This window comes from Malaya genurostris, chromosome 3 (genome assembly GCF_030247185.1).
Source record: "Malaya genurostris strain Urasoe2022 chromosome 3, Malgen_1.1, whole genome shotgun sequence".
Lineage (NCBI taxonomy): Eukaryota > Metazoa > Arthropoda > Insecta > Diptera > Culicidae > Malaya > Malaya genurostris.
Window position 1 is genome coordinate 247,651,660 of NC_080572.1, and position 22,512 is coordinate 247,674,171.

General features: G+C 37.4%; 1 protein-coding gene across 2 annotated transcripts in view; it reads left to right on the forward strand.

Moving 5' to 3' along the window:
• Positions 1-9,542: 9,542 nt before the first annotated feature.
• LOC131439346 (amphiphysin) overlaps positions 9,543-22,512 on the forward strand; it is a 140,884-nt gene continuing 127,914 nt past the window's right edge. The window contains exon 1 of one of the 2 annotated variants that reach the window (XM_058610253.1): positions 9,543-10,173. In XM_058610253.1, the coding sequence (XP_058466236.1) occupies positions 10,105-10,173 (69 nt within the window). In that variant the 5' untranslated portion in view covers positions 9,543-10,104. The remainder of the gene's footprint in view (positions 10,174-22,512) is intronic. The other variant, XM_058610254.1, reaches the window with a different exon arrangement.

A 22,512-nucleotide genomic window follows, 5' to 3' on the forward strand; every position in this document is an offset into this window, starting at 1 on the left:
TTACGTCCGTATCCGCAATACGACGAACGGGTACTTTCGAACGAATACGATTAAGCCATTCTTGTTTTCACTCGAATGAATTCGAACGCGACTCGTTTGCCACAAAATATTCAAATATCAGTAAACTTCTTAAAATAAATGCTAAGCCTTGATGTAATCAGTCCAATTCATGTGATTAACCATATGCGAAACGCTAGAATGTATGCCATTTTAGTTTCAAACGAAACGTGTGTTCGAACATCATTCGTACGAACGAAATGTCCCATTCCCGTTTACGGACGAATAGACGAAATGCCGTGGTTTCGATTCGTCAGTTTCATGTTGCGAATCAACGATTCGAACACATTGAAAAAAGTTTAACCGATCTCCAACAAAATTATTTTCGAATCTAAAGGTGATTTGTAATCAAATCATAAATTTGTGTTTTGCATAAATCATTTAGAAAGCATAGCAGTATAGAAAAATGCTGTTTTTTGTGGGGAGCCTTTGAATATATGCGAGATTCAAAGTTTTTACGCATCAATTTTGCATCTATTAAGTACTTTATGGAAAATACGCCATGGGTAAACATGCTTTATTTTATATTAAATGCATGATTTTACCAATGAAATAAATATGTAGGCTATCGAAAACATGACAAAATTGCAAGAAAAATGCAACATATTTTTCGCAGATACTACTGATCGGACTGCTATTTCAAATGCTTTTTTTTTACTTTGCACGAAGTTTAATTTGAAAATTTCATTTACCGACTTGAATAAAATTGGTCCTGAGTACAATATTTATTTATTATGTAGCATTCGTCACTTCCTTGATGCTTGGAATCTTCCTTAAAAAACTACCTGCGCTACCGATCCTTCTTTTGCACAGGAATCGCGTACGAACACGTTCGAGTGAAAACAAGAATGGCTTGTTCGCATTCGTTCGAAAGCATGTGATCGTCGTATCGTCGATACGGACGTAAGCAAACATGATGATACAAAATCAGTGAAAAAAGCAAGTCAAATAACAAATCATATCAAAGATTTTTATTTACAACTCAAATCTGTACCAGAACTGATAGTTTAAAGTTGGATGGGCGTTGTTTTTATGCATGTACGATGGTTAAAAGTGTGATTGATTCGAACGTGAACGGGAATACGAATTTGCTATACTTTCGAACGTATCGCATACGGCCGTAAACAAGAATGAGGGTGAATTTTCATTTTAAAGCTGTTATTAAAACCTACAGATTGATAGCTATCCCATCCGTGCCTTTTGAAAAATGGAGAAGTTGCAGCTAAAACAAATTACAGATATATTCAAAATTTCAAGTTCTCGTTGAAAGATAATCATTATTTAAACAGTAGAATATTGATTAATTAATTGAATTTATTGCCATTTGTTCATGATATCCTTTCTTCTAGAAGTAGCTGTTCTTGAGATATTTGGATATTCAAATATAACACCTTTCGAGAGCTTTAAAATAAAAATTATCAAAAAAAATCGAAACCCTGTTTTTTTTAATTTTAATTTTTTGGTTAGTTTTGAAATCATTGAAAAAAAAATCAAGAAAATTTCTCAGTGTATATTTTTTTTAGAGTACCCGATCGATTCCCTACAACTTCTTCGTGAACGTCATTTTTATACAATTAACGGTTTCCGAGTATCAACGATTTGAAAAAGGCAATTTTGGTGAGATGCAAACATACATACGCCCTTTTTAAAAATCAGTCGTGAGTCGGATTGACCTCTCCATCGGTTCAAAACTCATGGTTTGCCATACTGAAGCCATGTGCAAAGTTTCATCGAAATCGGAGAAGGTCGATTCTGATTTTGTCACTTTTTCGTCTACTCATTCCTGGAATTGTTCATTATTCTTCGTTGTGTTTAGAATTCATGAAATTAGTTAAATGACCGTCGTTTCAAATGAATTGAAATTAAAATTTTGGAACTGTAAGACGAATTGAAGATAGAAATTGTATGAAACCTTAAAATTATTCCTTTCAATTTAAACGTGTGATAATCGATTAACCATGGGATGTAAAAGTGAGTTCTTCTTTAAAGTTTTTGTCATTATTCATGGTACTTCCAGAAACGGTATTCAGATACCAGCATGACCAAAAACAGTTCGTATGTTCATGAATTAGTATGACGAATAAGTTTAAATAGTTTTGAGCCCAATATTGAAAATTTTTTGGTATCGTCATCCAAAGATGGCATTTATCGTATCAAAGAACACTCTCTACCAACTCTTCACACGAATCAATAAGTGCCAGCAAGAGAGACGGATATCATCTCAGCAACAAAAAAAAACCGGCATGGATCATTTAACCTAGAATGGGCACCAATGCGAGAGCAAATTTCTCTTGATGACCTGTCTGGGCATTGGAATATTATAACCTAGTATAAGAATCATCAAGTCGAATCATCGATTCGATTTTCTGCGATAATTGTCCAGCGATTCTCTCTAGGTAAATTCCACACAGCGCCGATCCTAGAAATGTAGAAAAATTCTCTCACGGTTCATACTTTGCTGTCAAAATTGTCCAGGCGAAATTGCGTCATTATCTCGCCGTACGTGTCTTGTTCCCTACTCTTTCTTTTCCCTACTCTTTCTTTTTTCTTTTTTTTTTTATTCGACTTCATTTGATATTCGTCAATCGCGCATGTACGTACAAAAAACTAATCTTTAGACAAAGTAAATGAGATTGAAATATGGGTATGTTTGGTAGTGAGAAAGCAATGTTATTGGTAATAACATTTTCCATGATTAGTATATATGAAGGGCAATAACTTATTGCCTTTCATAGGTATCTTTTATTTAAAAAATAAAACCAAGACGCTTAAAATGTAGAACCGATTCAAAACGGTTCTGCCAATCTTGTATGGCAAGAATCCGACAAAAAAGAACCGTTAATAACCGCTAGATGAAATTCTCTGCCGGAAACGGTTGTTGCATTGTTGCCAGACTTTTGCCGGAATTCTGGCAAAATTCCGGCAAAAATGGCTGGCAGACATAGCCAGCCGTCTGAGAGGTAATCTGCCCGCCGCGTACAAGTGGGGTAAAGCTAGGACCCCGGCTACTGCAGGGTCTTTTATTAGGTTTTTTATCATGACTACACAAATGAACAAGTATTCATCCTTGACAGTTCAGCGGTACTGTTTACAAACAAGCTTAAACAAAAATCGAAAAGCACATCTAAAACAATCATCTTTACACTTTGAAATTAGTCACTTTTATTTATTAAATATCAAAAACGAACCGTATTCAATCGTGAACAAATGTTTTAAAACTTTTTTTAGGCGATACGGACCGTAAATGGTCTGATCTAGTTTGTCAATAAACAAACAAAAGAAATTTCTGTTTACAAACAGTACTGCTGGACTGTCAAAAAGTGTTCATCCGATTGAGGTTAGCAGTGACGGTAAAAAACCTAGGACAGGACCAGACAACTGGCTTCTTTTTCCAGAAAAATATTTCTCTTCTTATTAGGTTTTTTATCGTGACGACACAAATGAACAAGTATTCATCCTTGACAGTTCAGCGGTACTGTTTACAAACAAGATTAAACAAAAATTTGAAGAGCACATCTAAAACAATCATCTTTACACTTTGCAACTAGTCACTTTTATTTAATAAATATCAAAAACGAACCGTATTCAATCGTGAACAAATGTTTTAAAACTTTATTTAGGCGATACGGACCGTAAATGGTCTGATCCAATTTGTCAATAAACAAACAAAAGAAATTTCTGTTTACAAACAGTACTGCTGAACTGTCAAAATGCGTTCATCCGATTGAGGTTAGCAGTGACGGTAAAAAACCTAATTCCGGTTGCTCCCTGCTGTAAATAATAAATGCCTCGCGATCACTGTTGCCAGTAGAGATAATTGTTCATTCTGAAAACTTTCTCCCCTTATAACATGTAATTATTTATCATTTGAAAACACTTAGACAAATGTTATATCGGTCAAAAATATAGCTCTGGATTCATTTTGATCAGATGTTTGTTTTGAAGAAAACGTTTAGTTGAAACAGCTTAATAAAAAAATTTCTAAAACACTCAATTTTGGGTAATTAATTTTTGCAGCTTTATTAACTAAAGTATTCAACATATTCTATTTGAGAAAAATAATAACATACAGAACTATCCAAAGATTGGGTGCTATTCTCAACCAACATAATCAATATTCTCGTCCATATCACACTTCGTGATTTCAGGCTTTCTCTTTGTATCATCCAGTGATTGTTAAATGTACTCGTATACTTTCCGCAGTGACAGAATTTAAAAACAAATTGAACTTAAATCCTATTGAAATCAATAATTTTGAAAAGATGACCCGAAAAATAAAATATCCAATATCAAGCTACATTGTTACCGACTATACTGACAACACTTTTTCTACCACCCTGCAGTAATCTTGATTTCAACAACTTGTACTTGCTTATGTCAATTTCAGCCAATCACGAGCTGGTCCGAAATTGGTCCTAAAAATGGATTAACAATTGTCAGGTCCTGTCCTAGGTAAAAAACCTAATTAATCATTAGGTTTTTTATTTGTTTGTTTGTCTGTTGACAAACGGATGAGAACGTTCACGGTCCATATCGCCTAAATAGAGTTTCAAAACATTTGTTAACGATTCGTTTCAGAGATTTATTGAATAAAAATGGCTAGTCGTGAAGTGAAAAGATGATTGTTTGAGATGTGTTAGATTTTTTACCACTGCTAACCTCAATCGGATGAACACATTTTGACAGTTGAGCAGTACTGTTTGTAAACAGAGATTTTTTTGTTTGTCTGTTGACAAATTGAATAAGAGCATTTACGGTCCATATCGCCTAAATAGAGTAATAAAACATTTGCTCACGTTTGGATACGGTTTGTTTTTGAGATTTATTAAATAAAAGTGACTAGTTGCCAAGTGTAAAGATGATTGTTTAAAATGTGTTCTTCGTTTTTTGTTTAAGCTTGTTTGTAAACAGTACCACTGAACTGTCAAGGATGAATTTTTGTTCATTCGTGACGTCACGATAAAAAATTCAGTTTCTCGATTTTGTTTAAACTTGTTTGTAAACAGTACCGCTGAACTGTCAAGGATGATTGTCACTATTAGGTTTTTTACCGTCACTGCTAATCTCAATCGGATGAACACATTTTGACAATTCAGCCGTACTGTTTGTAAACAGAAATTTCTTTTGTTTGTTTATTGACAAATTGGATCAGACCATTTACGGTCCGTACCGCCTAAATAAAGTTTTAAAACATTTGTTCACAATTGAATACGGTTCGTTTTTGATATTTATTAAATAAAAGTGACTAGTTGCAAAGTGTAAAGATGATTGTTTTAGATGTGCTCTTCGATTTTTGGTTAAGCTTGTTTGTAAACAGTACCGCTGAACTGTCAAGGATGAATACTTGTTCATTTGTGTCGTCACGATAAAAAACCTAATAAAAATCTAATCCTAATGTGACAAACCTCAAGTTAAAAAACTTGATTTCGTGTCAGTATTCGATTTGATTTTCTAGAGGAGTAAATATCTAAAAAGTTAAAATGAAGTGTACTGCTTAATTTTGCAAAAACTGCATTCGATAGAACGTTTACCGCTGTTAATTCTTCCGATTTCCTTGAAATGCAGAATTGAGATATAAATGAGTGAAATGTTTTAAACTCCATTCCGACTAATTAACCGAAAGCTCAATTAAAAAACTAATAATTTACTCATATTTAAGCTAAAACATTAGCATGCATTTTATAGATCCACTTCAATTATGAACGTGATCCATAAATTGCTTCCAAACGAGGACCCATGATGGTTGGTTCCTGAGGCGATTCCGGTTTACGAATTGGGTCAAAATCTGAGCGCTACGGAAAAAGAGGTTTGTGTTTATTTATTTATTTATTTACAATGAACAGACACAATTTTGTCCTAATGCTATTTTCAAATAATATTCAGAAAATTGTACATATTCTGCTTCGTAACACATTAAAATCAGTTCCAGATCCAGTTGAAACACGATTAAACGATCTCTGTACACTAGTGGTTCCCAAACTTTTTTGGTCGAACACCCAATTTGGATACACTATTTTTTCTTTTACCTACCAAGTTTAAAAATTTTAAAATAATGGATTAACATTTAGCTTTTTCGGAGTTAACTTGAGTTTCGAATGTAAAATAGGAAACTGTAATAAAGACTTTTTTTTCAATCCTACAAGATTAAACTGGAATGTTAATTTTATATCCTATCAAGCCAATATTGAGTAAGACGATGACAGAAACACTAGAAAATCTAACATATCATTGCCCAGCTGGCAAATCAAAAAGAGATTCGAGATGACGAAAACATAAACAGTAACCCTTGACTACAATAAACGATTCCATTGCACAAAGCTACACCGAACTTTTGATGAGTGCTACACAAGTGGTATCGGTGCAGAAAAAGTGTAGCACTGGAGTAGTGCAATCGGTAAAAACGAACGGTTTCAGTGTAACTGTTGTACTGTTGATCATATGCCAAGTTCCCTTTTATCGAGGAGTCTATTTAATTGTGTTTCATCACATCCAGGGTAGTTCAATAGGTGGAACGATTTCTCCAGATCCGAGAATTTTACGAATTAGGAACTGATTTTGAGAATTGAAGTCTTTTTTCTTGTCTTCTGGTGCTTCCATGAAAAGCATGGCTTTGACATATGCGCCCAAAACTGCGTATTTTTCCTTGCTGCGGGATAACTTTCTAAAATTTGGTATAGGAGTGAGACAGAAATAGCTGACAGTTTCATACGACTCACTAGATTTCGCCACTATTTTCACATCATCCTAAAAAACGATTAACCGTCAGCAATTCAGATTTTCAAATCATGACACTTGCAAATTCCTTGGAGCAAACGTTGAATAACTGAACCGATATATAGGTGAAGATTATTTTTATAAACAATTATCTCCTAATACAAACGAACAGGGACATCAGTGTTTCAAATTTCGTCAAATCCCGAAATAAAATCATTCGTACAGATCTCCATCTACCGGCAGACGTTGGACAAGATACGGAGATTGTGTAAACTTCCGACATGCCATATTGCGACTTCAAAAGTTGGCATGTGAAGCTCAAAAGTTTTTGTCTCAATTAAATTGATCGTGTTGCAATTGCAAGTTGACTTTCATACCTAGAGTACACTACGTCGCTTTCGACCTCATCAAACATCCTGCCATCAATTGTAACATTTGCTTCTCCGTTTGGTAAAATGGCATCGAAGAAAGTTTAGCAACGTGTCAAAATTTTGCTCGTCCACCACGAAAATCCAAACTCCTCGCCCGCAAAGTAGTCGAAATTGATTCAGGTGGAGAAACTAAAAGTTATTAATGTAATCAAAATATTCGAAGAACTTTTGTCGACCGCCAGGAAGACTAAATCGGAAGGGTTTGAATCGAACAACAAATGTCACAAAATTGTCGAAGAGTCCATCTGTTCCGAGCGCAACCCCAATTTCTCCATCCAAAATTCAGCAAGCAAACAAGGAATGCCTTCTACAACCGTGCATCGAATTAGAAAACTAGCAGAACTGTCGACTTACAAGAATGTTATAACTCAAAATCGTGCGATAAGCAAATCGAGTCGGCCGGTAGCGCAAGTTTTGTTATAGGGTACAGAATGATGAAACCTACATCTAGACATTCAGATTTTTTTGAACAGGAATATTTAACGGCAACTGGAAAAAGGATCGCGTATGGCGAACCATATGTTCCAGCGGCTTCATGAGCGACAGTTCAATCACGACCGACATCATCAACCAAAAATGTATCGTATGTACCGGAGTGCCTGCACAAACTTTTGTTTCCTTTTCTCAAACAATTCTAATTGGGTCGTATTTGTTGCAGTTCTTCTGGTGAGGGAAGCTACATAGGATGCAGTAAAAAACTGCCAAGAAGAATGCTTAAATTAAAATTTTTTCTGTACTCTGTATGAACTGAACTTGGTATACAGACATGTTTCGAATTTTGTTTGACCAACTATTGATCATATCACTCGTTCAAATTTTTAAATGCTTAGTTTTATTGTCTTTCTTATAAATCTCACAAGTTTTTAATGATTCTTTATTAACATTATATTTGCAACTAATATGTTGACTTAATCCTGGACGGATTTAGCAATCATTTCTTGAAAATTTTTCTACATGTCAATATAAAGTTGTCATGAATACGTTTGCTTTTACCTATTCTCGAATAGTTTTTTCTCGAATGGGAAATCAACTGTTTAAGACTTATTGCCAACTTATTGACCACTTAGAGATTGCTGTCCAGGAAAAATAAGCTAGCGCCCATAGGTGGGCAGTAGCAGGGCCACCGAGAGAAAAAACCGGGCCCGGGGGGATTTCGGCCCCCCTTCGAAAACACCTCTATCTTGGAGGATTGAACGAGCAAAAAAAAAAGGTTCCAAGGTATGTTCCATTAAGAGCAACACCAAAAAATTTTAAATCTTCGAATTTACGGGCCCCATAAAAAGTCCGGGCCCGGAGGAAATCCCCCCTCTCGGTGGCCCTAGGCAGTAGGGACCAGTTTGGGAATTACTGCTGTAAACCAATAACAGAACCGTTTGTGCCACAATTGATACTAGTGGTAAAGAACTTGTTCGAGGAAAAAGTCTTGTCAGTTGAAGACCACACAATCATATCGGATATTAAACATAGAATTCAAATGAAAGGTCCTACAGTCATTTAGAGAATTTCTGCATTTGACCAGATCTGGATTCCGGTACTGGAATTAAAAGGAGATGAGGAGATGATCTCCAAAGCGTAGTTCACTAACTTTTCTCCGAGATAGCTTAACCGATTTCCACAAACAAAATACCCAAAATGATAGGTAATTCGTGTGTTTAAAATTTCAACCCGTCATTTTGACCAATGCTGCAAAAAATTGAAAAAAAAATATTCCACTTTTGGCACGAAACTGTTTCGATTTTAGGGCAATGCTAGTTTACACCCGAACAAACTTCCCCGTTTCTATTTAATGAGAAGTTTCTTCAAAAATACCACAGTAATATTACTAAGAATACAAATCACATGAAAAAGGCATCATCACACCACTATAAGGATTACAACAGGTTTAATTAAAGATTTATCCATCGCTAGCGAACAATGGCTTAAAATGGGAATTAAAAAGAACTCAAATATTAGTACTTTTTTGGCGTCGTGTGCATTGGTTCACTTTGAGGAACTCAGTTCATTTCACAATGCTTCTTGTGCAAGCTGTCAAATACGAGCCAAGTTAATTCGTAGGGTATTGGCTTTACTTTATGTGTACATTGACGATAATTTTCTAAGTGTTTCAGTAACATCTAACCTCAGCTTTGAAACAACTTAGCTGATTGAATATAATTCAAATATTTTACTTCAAACAACGTAAGGTAGTAATAGTAAGATTATTCAATTTTTCCAGCATGTTTATTGCGGCATATGTCACTACCTACTTTGCATATCTTGATACCAATCTACTATCGATGTTTGCTTCTCACTCTGGCACACGTTACCAGATCCGTAGCTCTACCTTTTCTGTGAAAGCACACAGCGCTCGAGCAACTCATCAGTCGTCAGTGAACGTCGTCGGGATCGGGATCGTTGGGGTTCGTCTGTCGGATACTGTTGTGTTTCTGTTTTATCTTTTCGAAGGGAGTTCTCAATATTTTGACAGCGCCAAGGGTCATCAGCAAACGTAACAAAACAGCAGGAAAAATAAAACTTGGTGTGTTGGGAATTATTTTGTTCGTGGTGGAAATACGAATCTGCGTACAAACAGGCAGGGAAATCGAGTGTGCGGTAACAGCGGGTCATTTTCTTTCAAATTTTTCCGAATAGTGAACTTCGCTTGCTCGGGAGTGTGTTCTGTTGCGCCTCTGTGGCCAAGGAAATTAGAAGTTTGACGGTGTGGAAGTGAGAGTTGCTGGCCGATGTTGGCGGTCGTGGAGTTTCCGTGACATAGCAGAATATTCTAGTGTTGGATATAAATAACTCACGCAAATCCTCGTCCGTTCCGGTTTTTCAATCGTAGTGAACTACGCCTGTGCCGGAAGTTCAGTGCAGAAGGAAATCGGTCAAGATAATCTCGCAACTACAACATTTTCGAACGATGGCCGAGAACAAGGGAATGTTACTGGCGAAATCGGTCCAGAAGCATGCCGGACGGGCAAAAGAAAAGGTAAGCGGTTGACCGTTGATCGCTAAGGTTTCTGGGCTTTCCCGGAGCATCTACATTTTGCTGTGTGTCACGAGTTGGTGACTAAACGTCGCTCTACTCTGGGGCTAAACCTGTGCGTGCACAAAAATAGATCGGAGCTCTCCGATCGTGTACATAATCTTGCCACAAAACGCGGCAGATTTATCTTCAAACGCGGATCGGCCAAGGAATGCTGTGTCCGATGATGAACATTGAACTAGTTCAATACCCACCTGTTTCGATCACCACTCTTTTCTTTGCGAGTTAATGTTACTGTGGAACTCGGTACCAAACGGAGGCAAGTTCCGGTCAGTTCCCCAATTTTTCGGGCGATATATCGTCGTACTTGTTTGATTTTCCTACAAGTTTAGGCTGGTCAGAGAATAAGATCTATTTAAAAATAAAACTGCAGTAAATATGTGTTTCGGTTGTACGAAAGAATCGTGAAATACCGGCAGCAGTATGTGTGCATGGCCGCACAGATATTTATAGGTACTGCTTTTTGCTTCCTCCGATCCGGTCCTGTCGAGGACCACTAAGTATTTTCTTGGCTGAGGTTTGCCGTCAGCATTCGACGAATTCAAGTGCGTTCGGAAGCCCCAGCAGACTGAAATTTATATCGAATCGCTTGGAGCTCGGTGACAAATTGACCTCTGTTGTAATGTTTATGACTTAATTGTTAATGTTATTCTTAAAAAGTCTTAAAAGAAACAATTTTTAAAAGTTTAGAATGGATATAACTTTAATCGAACAGAATAAAAATTCTAGGATTGGGGAGACCACTCGAGAAAACCAGCAATATTAAATCAATACACGATGACCAAGTGCAATACATATCTTCTCGAAGCATCAACAAGTCTATGATAACAGAAGAGAACTGAAACCATTCCAGTGTTTCAAATGAACTGCTTTCCATATCGAACATAGCAGGAAGAAGCAGTAAAAGCAAAAACTTCTCCACTAGTGGACTCGTAATCCGGTTCTTTTAATTACCTGTGCTTCGTGGCGGTGGTGGCGTAGGTGGGTTGCTGTGATGATGTCACAAACTCAAGCACACACCACCGGAACGCAACATACTAGCCAGCCGTGTGTAGGATTTCAGAACAGACAATTGTGGAGATTATTCAAATTCTATCTGCGCGATTGGTTTTGGCATTATCCGGCGTCAACGAGTCGCGGGTTGAACGATAGTAGGTTGTCTTCTAGAGCATGGTTTAAAGCTGGAAATGGATGGACAAAAAGACCGAGGCCGGTCAGGAGGTTTTTGGAGTGTCTTAGGTAACAGAATATTTGCTGCGTGTTACACAAACGGCACCGATTTCGATCCAAGTATGGAGAAATCTCAATTTCAAAGCTTCCTCCTGTATGTTATTGTTCGGAAACAATTAACTTAACCACTTCAAACCTGAATCCACTTCCCACCAAGCTCTTCGGAAGGCATTCAACAAATGGTCTCTTCTTAAAGTTCATAACATCTCATATTCCAGTTCCGCTGTGCCAGCGAAATTTATCATCAATTGCCATTCAAAAACCGACGCACTCATCTCGACTACTGAAGCGAAAGAGAGACAGAAAGAAAGAGATGTTGGATGCGTCTTACCGCTGCTTACAGCTGCTACAGCTACAGCCTCTGTGCATCATGATACTTTTCAAAGGTGTCGTCGTTTGCGTATCGTTATGAGGAACATACCAATTTCAAGCTCGGCAGTCGCTGGACCGCGGCTGGAGAAAGGTCGCCGTCTCGCACGAGTTGCATGCGGAGAAAGAAGAGAAAGTTCAAATATTGCACTGCGTCTGCTGGGCCGCATGCTGCTGATGCTGGGATCGGTTTGAGAAAATTGAAAATTAAATGCGACTCCGAGCGGGCTTTGCGGAAAAGGGGCTGCAATAATGCAAAGCGTTTGCACGCAGTGAAACGTTTTGAGCTAGCAGTAGAAGAACTAAATTGTGAATGTGGGAAAGGTGTACAGGTTTTCAAAAAGCACATCACAATGCTTCTACTTTACTAGAAAAATATTGAGGCTGAAAACGTGGCTTGGTTGGAACTGTAATCGATTGGTAGAAATCATCAATGATGGATTCAAGATTAGAAAAATCAGTATGTTGATAAACAGCTTGTTTTCGTGTCTCTAATTCGATACAATAACAACAACCACCAATTGCTGCGAACAACATAGAGTTGGAAACAACAAGGCGTAAAGAAAGTGGAAGAAATTTTATTAAACTAAGTTACTAGCTCAGTTTTTATACAGTTCCACGATGTGAGAATATTTTCTATTGAAATGCTTGTTGTCAATCATAATAACTTTAGATGATATAATGTAATCACGCCTGGATGTAATCACAAATATGCTGGTGATAGCTGACTGTTCTAACTGTTCTTTATATAGAAAGGAGTTTATCGAACTTCAATGACCCTTAGGTTGCATCTGTAATAATGAGTGTTTTTATGAGGTTTGTTTTTTCAATAGGGATTACTCTATTGTCTGAAAGTTTTTTTTTTAACAGTGTAAAGTGACGTCCCTACTCAGTATTGTTTGGAAAATCAACATGAATGGGTTAACTTGAGAAAAACTCTTCAAAATCGTGGAAATGTATGTTCAAAATCAGTGCCACATTTTTGGTTGAATAGATACGTCAACAAGTAAAATTGCCGTATTTGGAGCAAAGATAATCCACACACCGTTCAAAAATTATGCATCCCGTAATGTACTGTTTGTTGCGTTCTATGAGCAGGTGGAATCATCGGTTCTTATTCCTTTAAAAATGCGAAAGGCCGATGTGTTACCGTGAATGGAAATCGACACAGAACCATGTTCAGAATATGGCTGGGACGAAATGTGGTTTCAAAAGGATGGTGCCACTTGCATTACTGCAGCCAAAATCATGGACTTATTGAAAAAAACATTACAACGACAACTTTATTTCGTTAAATGGACCGGTGAATTGGTCTCCGCGTTCGTGTGATTGGCCCGGGTTGGTGGTTCAATGCATAGGGCGCTGGTCTTACAAGCCAGGTTGTCGTATGTTTGAGCCCCGATCTGGAAGGATTCTTAGGGTCAGTAGGATCCATAGTACTAGCCATACAATGATTCTGTACACTAAGAATCGGCTGCGAAGCCTGTTGAAACAGAAAGGCCAAATTCCACAAAAGGAATGTAATGCCAGGACTTTGCTTTTGTTCGTGTGATTTGACGTCTCTCGACTATTTTTGTGGAAATACGGGAAGTCATTAGTTTATATAAAGAAACTAGCAACGATTGATGCTTTGGAAACCAATATTCAACGTGGCATTTGCTGAAATACGTCCTCAGTTGCTTGAAAAAGTGGTCGAAAATTGGAACCTCAGAATGACCAGAAAATCGAATCGACGATTCGACTCGATGATTCTCGTACTAGGTTGCAATATTTCAAAGTCCTTGTGTGAAGCATTCACAGACATTTTCATAGACACAACTTATACAAAGGTTATATGCACATAGTTAGAACATGCGGCAATAGTAACATGATTCTATCGCAATTATCCACTGTCCGTATAAAATCGGATTTCACAACGAGGATAAGTGACCGTTCGTTGATTCAGAGAGAATCTCCACAGCAGCGTGCTAACCCGTGATGCTCACTCAGGTCATCGAGAGAAATTCGCTCTCGCACTGGTGTCGATTCTATGTTAAATGAGCCATGCCGGATTTTCGTTGTTGCGATAATATCCGTCTCTCTTTGATGGCACTTTGATACGATTTAAAACCATCCTTGTTTATATTATTTATTGCATAATTTATGTAAGGGGAATTTTTTGATGTTTAAACGAATTTATTTTTGTAATACGAAAACAATGTAGTTTGATCCAAAGTTAATTATCTTTATTTTCATTAAAGTGTCTAACTACATCTAGGAGAAAACATTCCACAATCGGAAAAGGAAGTTGCGTGATAAATAAATAAATGATGATGATGATGATGAAATGATAAATGATAAATGAAAGTATAAGAAATTATCGTAAATGAAATTTTGGGTAAAATATTTCTCTTAGTGCTCGTAGAAAAAGTCTGACACAGTTTTCAGTGTTAATTACACATTCAATACATAGAATCTGCAAGAATATGTCGAGAGGAGAGTGTATTAAATGTGCAAAATGCACAATGTTTGTACTTGTACTACGAACTTGAAGTGCGTTCTGAAAGTTCAACAGTAAATTAGTTCAACTTGCGAAGGTTTTCAATGATTTACCCCAGTGAAATTTGTCGGGCGGTTGATTGTCGAACTGATTGATCACGTTTGTGATAAAGCAGGAACAACTTTGTAACGCATAAAAAACCGCAAAAAAAACGCATAACTCTGAAAATTCGCATGAAAAAACCGCATAACTCTGAAACTTCGCATAAAAAATAAACCGCATAAGTTTGAAACTTCGCATAAAAAACCGCACAAAAAAACCGCAGAACTCTGAAAATTCGCATAAAAAAACCGCATAACTCTTAAACTTCGCATAAAAAAACCGCATAACTCTGAAAATTCGCATAAAAAAGTCGCATAAAAAAGACCTTAGTGTATTACTTAACTATATTGGGGCAAGACATCGACTTTTTTTCTTCAAAATCTGTTTAAAAATCAGCAAATTCGTTTCTTCACTGTCTCAATCGTATATAATCGCATTCAACACAAACGAAGAGAGAGGAAGCATTTTTGTCTGTTACTTCAACAAAAGAAAGTATCAATGCCAACGTCACTCGTTCCCATACGACGGGACGAAACCAAAATATCATTTGCAAGGAAAATAGATCGAATTTCAACTCTCATTCTCTCTTTAATATTTCGAAGGTATGTGAAGTTTTGTTATAGAGTTTAAAATATTCTAAATCAAAATAATTACATTTTAGAAACTCCTTGGATATTAAAACTACTCTAGATACGAGCAACAATAGACGAATTTTGCGCTTACTCGAACAAATGTTGGTAGCACCCTTTCAGATTTTAATGAAACTTGCTGTACATGAAGACTTTGTCGCACAGAAACATTTTCATATTTTGTTTATCCAAAAATAATCTAAAATGTCTTGAAAAGGACGAAACTTTTTTTACCATTTTTTTCAAATGGCTGTAGTCAAAAAATGACAAATCCTACAAAAATATGTTGTATGAGTGATTTTTTCAAAATTAATCAATTTTTCGAAATAACTCTAATCAAATCGATTTTAAAAATTAACAGGTTTTTTTTTGATTTGGATAAAATTTTGTTTAATATTATCTGTTCCCTACCTACAGTCATAAATTCAAGTTCGGTACTTTCTAAGAAAAAAAAGATTTGAAAAAAACTAAAGCCAATTAAAAAAAAATGGTGAAAATGGTTGGCCCTTTTCAAAAGACAGTGTAGCTCATTTTTGGAAGAACAAAGTATGCAAAGTGGTTTTTTGTGACAAAGTCTTCATGTACAGCAAGTTTAATTAAAATCTGAGACGGTGCTGCAACGATACTGCAACGAGTACAATTTTCACCGAAAACCGAAAATGGCTGAACGGGTAAAAGGGTAAATGAAAGAAAGAACACAATTTTGAAACTACTATTCTGCTCTTGTCGTTGACTGGACATTGATTTCGTTCTCAAAACTTGCAACTGGGCCGGCCTGAGAGTGACATTTATTTTTTGAGTCAATGAAAATGACTCATTAGCTCTGTTTTTAGACTCATAATTTTCGCTCAAATTCATTATACTCTCAAAAAGACATTTCGATTTTATAACTAGAAATAATAAAGAATTCACCAATTCGTACTGTTTACGAAAGCTGAATTTTCTACTTTTATGAACGATCTAGAGGGTGGGCCGATTAAAAATTGGTCGACTTGAACTTGGCACATTTTTAAGCAACAGCTCAGCTCTTAATTTTTTTAAGACCAGCACAGCTCTTACTTCAAAGATGCGTGGTTTTTCGTAGTATCATGTCTACTATTTGATTTTGACGTTTGCTCAATTTGTGAAAATTGAACATGAATAACGCATCAAAATGCTGCTCTCTTATCGCGAAAATTCGAACTACTACGCTTTAACTGTCACCATCGTAATAAAAGCATTCGGGGTAACCTTTGGCAACTACCGAGAAGATAACATTGGGGGATTATCGAGAATCGGGGGGCGGAAACATCGAAAATGGTGGCCTGCTGTTTGAAGCGGAACTCCAACCTCTCTGTCTGTCTGTCGAAATGCAAGATGGCGGTACTCCGAAAACGAGGCCAACCATAATACGGTCACGAAAGCTGTACATGAAGATGCTGACAAAGTCTGATTGCGTGGTACAGGATGGTGAAACAAGTCAAGACAAACTTAAAACTGTTTCCTGGATACAAGTATTATACGTCTACTGGAAGAAGATAGAAGTTAGAAATTTTCAATCAATAAAATTTTGAAATCAGTAGCAAAATACCTCGTGTGGCAGACTATATGTACTTGTGGTTTGATGGTCACGACTGGGACCATCAACTAGGAAATTTTGTCCTCGGTATTTTAGAGCTAGAGTAGAGTACCTTATTAAATAAAGTGACGTGTTGTGAGTAGTCTGAACAATTCAAAAGTTGTTATTTGGTCGTTACAGATCGAAACGTTTTGCAAACGACAAATTAGAATCTTTTATGTACAAGTATCTGTGCTAGACGCCAAAAAAGCTTTCTGTGTTATTGGATGTAACATTAATAGTTGTGTCCCTGGTCCAAAACGCTTTGGTGTTCATCCATGGGTGCCGCATGGGTATAAGTCAATAGTTATCAAATGATAATGATGAAAGGAATGTCTGAAAATAAGTCGTTTTTGCATTTCTGATAGTTCAGAAGCCACGATGTGGCATCGTGGCATCGCCCCGTTCAGGCCTGTTCAATTCTTTCATTTTGGCAAAAAAATCGTCACGGTAGCACTCGCCCGATAATGTCACCGACTCATAATCTACACCAAACAGTGACTTTTTTGTTTGATACATCGGTAGCTCTTGCAATGCTTCTGGCTGGTCTTCACTCCAGATGCGGCAATTTGGCTTGTTGACGTATCCATTCAACCAGAAGTGAGCTTCGTCGCTGAACACAATTTTTTCGGTAAAAAAATGGATTTTTATCCAACCTTTGCCAGCGCCAAACTGAACAAGTTTGGTCTATAATTAAAAAATAAAATGAGTAATTTTACGTCACATCGCTCTTTTATAAGTTTGGATGACTTAGATTTGGTCATCATCATTCCTTGTGCATACTACAACGGTTATAGGAATTATCCCGGTCTTGATTAGTTGAAAAACAAGTTCATTTTGATGGCAGTCCAGCTAACTAAAACTCAGAGAAAATTTATTCTGAGACATTTAAGTTGAGCATTTGTTACGATACATCTGCAAAGGTCAATAAACTTGAAAGAATCTTTTTTGTCCAGCCTTTGTTGTCGAATCATACCTCATTTTTTGGCATTAAATGTGCCTTACTCTTCACTATACGGGGCCGGTTGTAATTTGAAAGTTAGCCGCGAACCGCGTTTTTCTGTCATAATTTTGAATGATAATAACTCAGTCATTTGTTGATGAATTGTTATAATTTAACAACCAATCGATTCGGAAACAATTTACTTAAACATGTATGGCAAAGTCGTTTCAGTATTGCAATAAGAAGTGTATGGAAAATAAGCTATCCACATACATTTGTGTTGTACACATGTATTAGTGATGGTTTTTTATGCTCAGATCACAGCATACTGCGCGTTTGGCTGTCAGCTTTCGTTTGTTTACTTGTTTGTGCGGTTGAAATTCTGCGTTTTCAAAATGTCGCATAATGAAAAGGAAAATGAAGGTTCTGGACGCATGGCTAAGTGAGAAGGGTATTACTACGCGAAAATTGGCGAAGCAGTTTGGAATTTATCATGCCAGTGTTAAAACCATCATTAATAAGTTTGGGGAACACTATTCTTTGGATGAGCTGCCAGAAAGAGGCATAAAACCCGGTTCTTCTAACCCGAAACTGGACCAGAAAATGATCCAGCGTATCAAGAGGCAAAATCACCTGAAGACCTACAAGGAGCAGAAAATCTCGAAACAAAGTGTAGAACAGAAGAAGCGAGCAACAACAAGGGCCCGGAAATTGTATTCGCGTCTTTTGCAGTGTCCAGATGCATGCGTTTTGATGGAAGATGAGACTTAACAGATCGGCTGAAAAGTTCGTATCGTTTCTATGAGAGGGCGCCACTAGAATTAAATCCATACCATTTTCAGTTAGTACCAACCTTCAAAAGATACGTGTATAAATTTGACAGCTGTCTGATTATTAGTTTGTGAGATATTGCATTTTGAGTGAAGCTACTTTTGTTATTGTGAAAAAAATGGAGAAAAAGGAATTTCGTGTGTTGATGAAACACTACTTTTTGATGAAAAAAAGTGCCGCCGATACCAAAAAATGGCTTGATGAGTGTTATCCAGACTCTGCACCGGGCGAAGCAACAATTCGTAAGTGGTTTGCAAAATTTCGTACTGGCCATATGAGCACCGAAGACGATGAACGCACTGGACGTCCAAAAGAGGCTGTTACCGATGAAAACGTGAAAAAAATCCACAAAATGATTTTCAATTACCGTAAAGTGAAGTTGATCGAGATAGCTGACACCCTAAAGATATCAAAGGAACGTGTTGGTCATATTATCCACGAATATTTGGATATGAGAAAGCTTTGTGCAAAATGGGTGCCGCGTGAGCTTACAATCGATCAGAAACAACAACGAATTGATGATTCTGAGCAGTGTTTGGAGCTGTTATATTGAAATAAAACCGATTTTTTTCGTCGATATATAACAATGGACGAAACATGGCTCCATCACTTCACTCCGGAGTCCAATCGACAGTCAGCTGAATGGACTGCACGCGATGAACCGAACCCAAAGCGTGGAAAGACTCAACAATCGGCCGGTAAGGTTATGGCGTCTGTATTTTGGGATTCGCATGGTATAATTTTCATCGACTACCTTGAAAATGGAAAAATCATCAACAGTGACTATTATATAGCGTTATTAGAGCGTTTGAAGGACGAAATTTAAAAAAAACGGCCTCATTTGAAGAAGAAAAAAGTTTTGTTTCATCAAGACAATGCACCGTGTCACAAGTCGATGAAAACCATGCTGAAATTGAACGAATTGCGCTTCGAATTGCTCCCTCATCCACCGTATTCTCCAGATTTGGCCCCCAGTGACTTGTTCTCAGACCTCAAGAGAATGCTCGCTGGTAAAAAAATTAGAAGCAATGAAGAGGTAATCGCTGAAACTGAGGCCTATTTTGAGGCAAAGGGCAAATCGTACTACAAAAATGGTATCGAAAAGTTGGAAGATCGCTATAATCGCTGTATCGCCTCTGATGGAAATTATGTTGAATAATAAAAACGAATTTTGGCAAAAAAATGTGTGTTTCTATTAAACGATACGAACTTTTCAGCCGAACTGTTATGTGAAGGAGGACTCAAAAACCTTTCCAGGTCTACAATACTTTACTATTGTCGTTTAAGAGGATGTGAGTGATGCGGACAGGTCGATTCAAGTGGAGAAATTCGGTCGAAAGGTATCGGTATGGTAAGCAATATGTTCCTGTGGTTTGAAGTCAACCATTTATTACGCTACCGGAACTATAAATGCAGAAATCTATCGATCTGAGTGTCTCCAGAAAAGATTGCTGCCTTTATATAAGAAGCATAGTACATCTCCACTGTTTTGGGCGAGTTTAGCGTCGGCTCACTATTCCGAAACCACTCTCAATTGGCTTGCGGAAAAGGGTATGAAATTCTAATATTGAGAAGAATATCCATCCACCAAATTGCCCTCAGCTTTGATCCATCGAACGTTACTGGGCAATCGTGAAAAGGGTCTGCTAGAAGACTGGTAAGGCAGCTGAGAACATGCAGGAGCTAAAAAAAATTCTGTTCAAGCGTCCAAAAATGCGATGCAACACTTGTCCGGAACTTGATGAAGTGCGTTCGATCAAAAGTTCGAAAATTCGTGAACTAACTTAAATTTCATCCGGTTTTCATTATGCTCAACTTTAGCCTCGTACAATTAGGGATCAATTTTTAGTTTGAATAAAATATCGTTTTTTTATCATAATTTGAAAGAAAAATTTGTGCATAGCTTATTTTTGACACACTCCTTAGCATACTATTGAAAAATAGGTTTAAACCAACGTCTGTTTTCACGATCCAATAACAGCATGCCGTTATGATGTCATCCGTTTGATTTCTCTCGCACCGCCGACGATTTCGACGATTTGTTCTGCTTCGGTTGACAGCGCTGGAATCTTTTTCATGTCAGTTATTGAATTTGCACGAATATTATCATAAAATCGATCATGCTAAACGTTTTTAAAATATGTTAAGCAAACCAGCTCGCGTGCAAAGATCCACTGTCGGAACACAAATCGAACAAATCGTGATACTGCTTAAACGAACAACGGACGTCGATTAGCTTTGAGTTTGTGATCTCGACGTCGTTGGCGTTCGTAGCAACTTTCGAAGTGCATCCATCATCGCCAGCATCGCTGTCGACATGTTGTCTTGTGGATGCATGCATATTCATTTTCGTTTCAGTAATGCATCACTGAACCGCAGCGATTAGTTTCATGCATAGTAGTTGGGGTATCGTTCCGGAATCGCGTTTTCCTACATACACATATTGCTTCTCGGTGACAACCGAATCGAAAAAATGTTCGTTTCAAGTAAAATGCCTCTTTAATATTCGTGAAATTCAAATAACGTTTGTGAGCTTCTGCTGCAATGCGGTTATGCACTGTGCTCTAGTTGCATTAGGCAACGCTAGTCCGAACATACGAAAATACGTTCCACTAATATCGTCATCAGTTACCATCTTACCTATATCCTACCGATCGATCGCCGGATGTTTTTTTTTTCGAAATTCCCCCTATCATGTGAAGTTCAACAACCTACTTTTATTCTCAGAAACTGATCCAAAATTTGTCGGAACCAATTCTCCCCGTATCTTAGTCATACGTTTGCGTACATATTTTCCTTCGTTACGTGAAGCTTTCTTGCTTTTTTGTGTTTTGCAGTTTTTGTTGCTCCTCTCTCCAAAATAATAATAAAAAAAAAATGGAAAAAAACCGAAGCAAAAAAAAACAAGAAAGCACATAAACAAGCGCGCGGTGTGCGGTGGTGTACCACTTGTTTCGATTTTGCGCACGTTTAACCGCCTGGCTGCCGTGCCGACCGGAGAAGTGGTTTAACGAGATCTCTTGCAACATCTTTGCCGCGAGCCGGCCGCGAATCGGACAAATAGAAAGTGCGAGGAATAGTGGGACGAGACGGGGAGAAGGGGTGCTACCGGCTATACCCGAAGGTTCAGCTGGTTGACTTTAATCATTGTGCATGTGTTGTTATACCCGTTGTCTGCTGGATACTGCGCTCTTGAATATGCAACGGCGGTTGTGGATAGGTTTTTGGTTGCGCAACGAATCTCCGAACGCATCGGATTAAATCAGTCGTCCGAAGAAATGACGCGGTAATGTGTCACTTTGGATTATTCACTGTCCAAAAAAAAAACGTTTAGATCGTTGAAATAACTCAGAGCCTATGACACCTTCTTTGTGGACGTTGCATATGTCTTTCACGCGCAAACCGTTATCCTCGATTAACATTATATCTATACAGATGTTGAGTGCTTCAATGGTGGAGCGTCTACTGCTCGGAAAAAACTGCATTGTGCTCCGATTAAGGTTTAAATTATTTGAATGATCTCAATCATTCAAATGCCGGTACGGAGATTGTCGTTTTTTTTAATAAGGAGTCCTGTTTGGATGTCTCTTATGGAGCAAAATTCAGCCAATTCTTGTCTGGATTTTTTTCTAGCAATCTTTGGTTGTGATTTTGTCTGCAGACAGATAGCAACATGGTAAAGCTCAAGAGACTCAGGCCCGGTAGATATTTGATTGTTTCGATGCACAAGTATCATAAGAATAAGATATATAACAAATTATATTACAAATGATTTGATTTTTTTTAAGGAAACATGGCAAAGTCGTCCATCCAGGCTCTCTCGAATTAAATTTTTACAAAAGCGACATCATACTTATATTCAAACAACTAAAAGAGCATCGCCCTAATGCATCATTTCCATCGTGTTGATTGAAGTTTTAAGTTTTCAAAAATGTGTTCCCAAATTTGCACGTAGAGAAATTCATCGAGTACAAGAATATTTTTTTTAATTTTTTTTTATTCGGTTCTTTTGCACTTAAGCTTAACGCGGCCGTTTTACAATGGAAAAAAACCTGTTTTAATCCACCTAGTGGTGTAATGATGCCTTTCTCATATCAATCAC